This window comes from Nicotiana sylvestris, chromosome 9 (genome assembly GCF_000393655.2).
Source record: "Nicotiana sylvestris chromosome 9, ASM39365v2, whole genome shotgun sequence".
Classification (NCBI taxonomy): domain Eukaryota; kingdom Viridiplantae; phylum Streptophyta; class Magnoliopsida; order Solanales; family Solanaceae; genus Nicotiana; species Nicotiana sylvestris.
Genome location: NC_091065.1, coordinates 96,898,002 through 96,903,905, shown reverse-complemented (window position 1 = coordinate 96,903,905; position 5,904 = coordinate 96,898,002). Strand labels below are relative to the sequence as shown.

Genomic DNA, 5,904 nt, shown 5'->3' with positions numbered 1-5,904 from the left:
GGAAGCGGTTACGGTGAGCGTTTAAGGCTCGGGACGGTTGGAGGGAACTGGAGCGAGATTGCTCCTGCTAGGATAGCGGTTGCTTACTGGTTGCCTGCAGATAAAGATGCTACAAACATGTTTGCGAAAATTTAAACATGATGCAAATTCCCTTTGGACAATGAAGGTTGTCTTCGGACGGTTAAAGATGACATCCTTGGACCATGACGTCATGGGCCATGAATTGTTTAATGAGGGATTCGCAGTTCTCGGGCCATGAAAATGGTGCCTCCGAACCATGACGCCTTTGAATAATGATATGCAAATTTGAGAGATCCTCAAGCCATGGCATGGTGTCTTCAGGCTATGCGGATGGTGCCTTTAGACTATGACGCCTTTGGACAGATTGGCGATGTTTCAGCCCATGATATACAATAATATAATGTAATAAGACAAGGCTTAATCTTGCGAAGTAGAGGGCAGAGCTTAGCCCGATTGAAAAGCAGGTAAATAGTAGTAGAAAATAGAGCAATATTGGCGCAAGGAGGGACAATGCTTAGTCCCATGCGAGTGGGGAGGCAAGGATTAGCCTTATGCTTAGTTCCATGCGAGTGGGTAGGCAAGGATTAGCCTTATACAAATGAGGAGGCAAGGATTAGCCTCATTCAAATACGGAGTCAGGGCTTAGACTCATTCAGGTATGGAGGCAAGGATCAGCCTCATGCAAATATGGAGTCAGGGATTAGACTCATGCAAGATTGGAGATAGAGCTTAGTCTCATGCAAAGAGAAGGCAGCGCTTAGCCTTATGCAAATATGGAGGTAGAGCTTAACCTCATGCAAGATTCGGGACGGGGCTTAGTCCCATGCAAATGGAAGGTAATGCTTAGCCTTATGCAGATATGGAGGCAGGGCTTAGCCTCATGCAAGATTCGGGATAGGTCTTAGTCCCATGCAAAAAGGAAGGCAATGCTTAGCCTTATGCAAAATGGAGGCAGGGATTAGCCTCATGCAAGATTTGGGACACGGCTTCGTCCCATGCAAATATGAAGTCAAGGATTAGACTCATGAAAATATGAAGTCAAGGCTTAGACTCATGCAAATATGGAGTCAGGGCTTAGACTCGTGAAAATATGGAGTCAAGGCTTAAACTCATGCAAATATGAAGTCAGGGCTTAGACTCATGCAAATATGGAGTCAGGGCTTACACTCATGCAAATATGGAGTCAAGGCTTAGACTCATGCAAATATGGAGTCAGGGCTTAGACTCATGCAAATATGGAGTAAGGGATTAGACTCATGCAAATACGGAGTCAGAGATTAGACTCATGCAAAGAGAAGACAATGCTTAGCCTTATGCAAAATAGAGGCAGGGCTTAGACTCATGCAAAAATGGAGTCAGAGATTAGACTCATGCAAATATGGAGTCAAGGATTAGACTCATGCAAAGAGAAAATAGCAGATAAGGGTAGAGTATTTTAGCTAGGATAGGTTCAGCGTCTAACGGCCGGATGGATGGTGAATCTGCTCTGTATACGAAAGCATCATCAAATGTGCATGCGTTCAAAGAAAAATCGTAAGTTTCATGAAGGGAGGTTGGTTCTTGTTTCGTCTGCCAGCCTTGCTTTGCTCCGCTCTGGAAGCCACCTTCGAGTTCCCCTAGGTAGACCTGACCATTATGAAAAATAGAATTTTCGAAAAATATGCATTCATTGATAAAAAAAATGGAATTATTTGGGAAGTGTATTGATATATCAAGTAACTTTTGATGAACTAGCGACTGTGACACATTTCAAAGGCATTGCAGCTCTCTTATGTTAGAATTTTGAGGGTCCTCCTCAAATTCTGCCCCAGTTCGGTAGATGATTTTTAACTGTTTGCGGATGGCGGACCTTGCTGAATCTTCTTCGGAATTTTGAGAATCCTTCTCAAAATTCTACTTTAGTTCTTGACTAATGACTGACTTCCTAGCATGTGATGGCGCTGGCTGGACTTGCTCCGAAATTTTGAGGACCCTGCTCAAAATTCTGCCCCAGTTCTAATTTTGGGGAAAATGAAAATTTTATTATGATATGACCGAACCCATAAGGCTGCCTACGTATCCCCTCTTAAACGGGAATCAGGTCAAGCATAGTTCAATTACATCAGAAAGGAAAATGTGAAATAATATAAGCATAATATCTCTTGACTGCATCTGAATTGATTGGTTTTGGCCAGATCTCTCCATCCATCTCTGCAAGTATGAGTGCTCCTCCTGTTAGTACTCTGTGAATCATATACGGACCTTGCCAGTTGGGAGAGAATTTCCCTCTGGCTTCATCTTGGTGTGGAAAAATCTTCTTCAATACCAGCTATCTTGGTGTGAACTGCCTTGGTTTGACCCTTTTGTTGAAAGCTCTGGACATTCTGTTCTGATAGAGTTGGCCGTGACATACTGCGTTCATCCTCTTTCCATCGATAAGGGCCAATTGTTCATAGCGACTTCTTACCCATTCTGCATCGCTGAGTTCAACTTCCTGCATGACTTTTAAAGAAGGAATCTCTACCTCGGCTGGGATGACCGCCTCGGTACCATAAACTAGCATGTAGTGGGTTGCCTCGGTTGACGTGCGAACTGTGGTGTGGTACCCTAACAGAGCAAAGGGTAACTTTTCATGCCACTACTTGTGATTCTCTACCATTTTCCTTAGTATCTTCTTAATGTTTTTGTTGGCGGATTCTACGGCTCCATTCATCTGAGGTCTGTAGGCAGTGGAATTCTTGTGCTTGATTTTGAAAGTTTCACATATAGCTTTCATCAGATCACTATTGAGGTTGGCGGTGTTGTCAGTAATAATGGACTCAGGAACTCCAAATCGTCAAATAATACGATCCTTGACAAAATCTGCAACGACTTTCTTGGTTACAGCTTTGTAAGATGCAGCTTCTACCCATTTTGTGAAGTAGTCAATGGCTACCAGAATAAATTGGTGTCCGTTTGAAGTCGTGGGCTCAATTGGATCAATAACATCCATTCCCCAGGCGACGAATGGCCAAGGTGAGCTTGTTGCATTGAGCTCGTTTGGTGGCACTTTTATTGTGTCGGCATGTACTTGACATTAAAAGCATTTGCGGATATACTTAATATAATCCATCTCCATGGTCATCCAAAAGTAACCTGCCCTAAGTATCTTCTTGGCTAGAACGAAACCATTTATATGCGGACCACATGTCCCAGCATGTAGGTCCTCAAGTAGCTTAGAAGCTTCCTTTGTGTCGACACACCTTAGTAAACCCAAATCCGGAGTTCTTCTATACAACTTCCCTCCGTTATGGAAGAAATGATTTGACAACCTCCGGAGTGTACATTTCTGAATGTGATTTGCATGCTTCGGGTATTTTCCTTTTGATAGGTACTCCTTGATGTCATGGAACCAAGACTTTCCATTGGCTTCTTCCTCGACATGAGCATAATATGCCGGCTGATTATAGATCCTCACCGGGATGGGATCAATATAGTTCTTATCTGGATGTTGTATCATTGATGACAAAGTGGCTAATACGTCGGCGAACTCGTTCTGAATTTTGGGCACATGTCGGAATTCTATCTTCGTGAACCTCCTTTTTAATTCCTGCACATGGTGCAGATATGGCAATATCTTGGAATTCTTGGTAGCCCATTCTCCTTGCACCTGGTGCACAAGCAAATCTGAATCACCGATCACTAACAACTCCTGAATGTTCATGTCGACTGCCATGTTGAGCCCTAGTATGCAGGCTTCATATTCTGCCATGTTGTTGGTGCAGAGAAATCTGAGTTTAGCAGATACGGGATAATGCTGACCCGTTTCTAACACCAAAACTGCTCCAATGCCTACTCCTTTGAAATTTGCGGCTCCGTTAAAGAACATCCTCCAACCGTCATATGCTTCCGTAATGTCTTCTCCTACGAATGATGCTTCTTCATCAGGAAAATACGTTTTCAAGGGTTTGTATTCTCCTCCCACTAGATTTTCGGCAAGGTGATCTGCCAATGCTTGTCCTTGACTGCCTTTTGAGTTACATAGACGATGTCGAACTCACTCAGTAGTATCTGCCATTTAGCTAACTTCCTAGTAGGCATGGGCTTCTGAAATATGTACTTCAGAGGATCCATCCTGGATATGAGGTATGTAGTGTATGCACAGAAATAATGCCTCAATTTCTGGGCTGTCCAGGTCAAAGCACAACAGGTGAGTTCAAGTAGAGAATACTGTGCTTCATAAGGTGTGAATTTCTTACTCAGGTAATATATGGCTTGATCCTTTCTTTCTGTCTCATCATGTTGTCCCAAAACACAACAATTCTGAAATTCCTTATATGTTTCTTCTTCTTATTCTACTTCCTCTTTTTTATTCTCCAGATCTCAAAAGGTACTTAGTGTCTGCCGATGTCACATTCCATGAAAATTATCCGTTCTTTTCTTCATATGTTTATAACAGTTCTGAGGAAGAAGATGATACTTTGGTCTACACTGTCACACATCCAGTTAGTTCTCCAACACCTCTTCCTCAGTCACCCGTTTCCCTCGATCGACCATCCGAGCAGCCACCTGTTCTTCGTGTGTATACCAGGCGACAACAAACCTCAGAACCAGATCCTTTACCTACCTCAGATAAATAAAGTAGCAAAGGTCGTCCTGGTTCTAGTGGGACCAGAACTGGCGGTGTGGACGGGTATTCCTTGATCTTGTCAAAAGCTTTCTGACAATCCTCAGTCCAACTTGTCTCAGCATCTTTCCTTAGCATCTTGAAGATGTGTTCACATATTACTGTGGATTGTGCTATGAATTGGCTGATGTAGTTGAGCCGCCCCAGGAAGCTCATTACGTCCTTCTTTCTTTTAGGAGGTGGCAGCTCCTGAATAGCTTTGACTTTAGTCGGATCTAGTTCGATCCCTCGGTGACTGACGATGAATCCCAATAACTTTCCTGTGGGGACCCTGAATGCACACTTTGCGGGGTTCAACTTCAAATTGTACCTCCTGAGCCTGTCGAAAAATTTCCTCAAGTCTATTATGTGATATGCGGCCTTCTTGGATTTGATAATGACATCATCCACATACACCTTTATTTCTTTGTGTATCATATCGTGGAAGATGGTCGTCATGGCCTAATGTAGGTAGCCCCAGCATTCTTCAGACCGAATGGCATCATCTTGTAACAGTATACACCCCAAGGTGTAATAAAAGCCGCCTTATCGACATCTTCCTCATCCATCCAGATCTGGTGATAACCTGCGAAATAATCCACAAAGGATTGGAGTTCATGCTTAGCGCAGTTGTCGATCAGGATGTGTATGTTCGGCAGTGGGAAATCGTCTTTGGGACTTGCTCTGTTTAAATCAAGATAATCAACACACATATGGACCTTCCCGTCCTTTTTTGGAATTGGCACAATATTAGATAACCATATTGGGTACTCAACCACCCTGAGAACCTTGGCTTTGATCTGCTTGGTAACTTCCTCTTTAATTTTCAAACTCATGTCCGGTTTGAATTATCTGAGTTTCTACTTGACTGGCGGGCACATAGGATTGGTAGGCAACTTGTGAGCTACTATAGATGTGCTCAAACCAGTCATATCGTCATACGACCATGCGAAGATATCCACATATTCTTTTAGAAAATGGAGGTACTCTTCCTTCTTTGTTGGTGAAAAATGAATGTTGATGTAGGTCTCTTTGACAGTCTCAGTGTCTCCCAAATTTACTGCTTCTGTTTCGTCTAAGTTGGATTTAGGCTTGTTCTCAAAATTCTCAACCTCCTTGACAATTTCCTCGGATATCTCATCTTCTTCCTCTGAATCACTATTCTCATGTTGTGTTGCCTCATTACATGTCACAGTTATTGGTTCATCAGGAAAAGTAATAATAACATTGTAGAAGGGAAAAATATAAAAATAGTAATG

The 5,904-nt window shown here is 42.8% G+C and overlaps 1 protein-coding gene across 1 annotated transcript; it reads right to left on the bottom strand.

Annotated features, from left to right (window-relative positions):
- Positions 1-2,836: 2,836 nt before the first annotated feature.
- Positions 2,837-5,104, bottom strand: LOC138877950 (uncharacterized). The gene is made up of 3 exons (XM_070157596.1): positions 4,583-5,104; positions 3,136-3,589; positions 2,837-3,069 (listed from the first exon to the last, which is right to left on the bottom strand). The coding sequence occupies exons 1-3, from the start codon at positions 5,102-5,104 to the stop codon at positions 2,837-2,839; spliced, it is 1,209 nt and encodes a 402-aa protein (XP_070013697.1).
- Between the last annotated feature and the right edge of the window lie 800 nt (positions 5,105-5,904).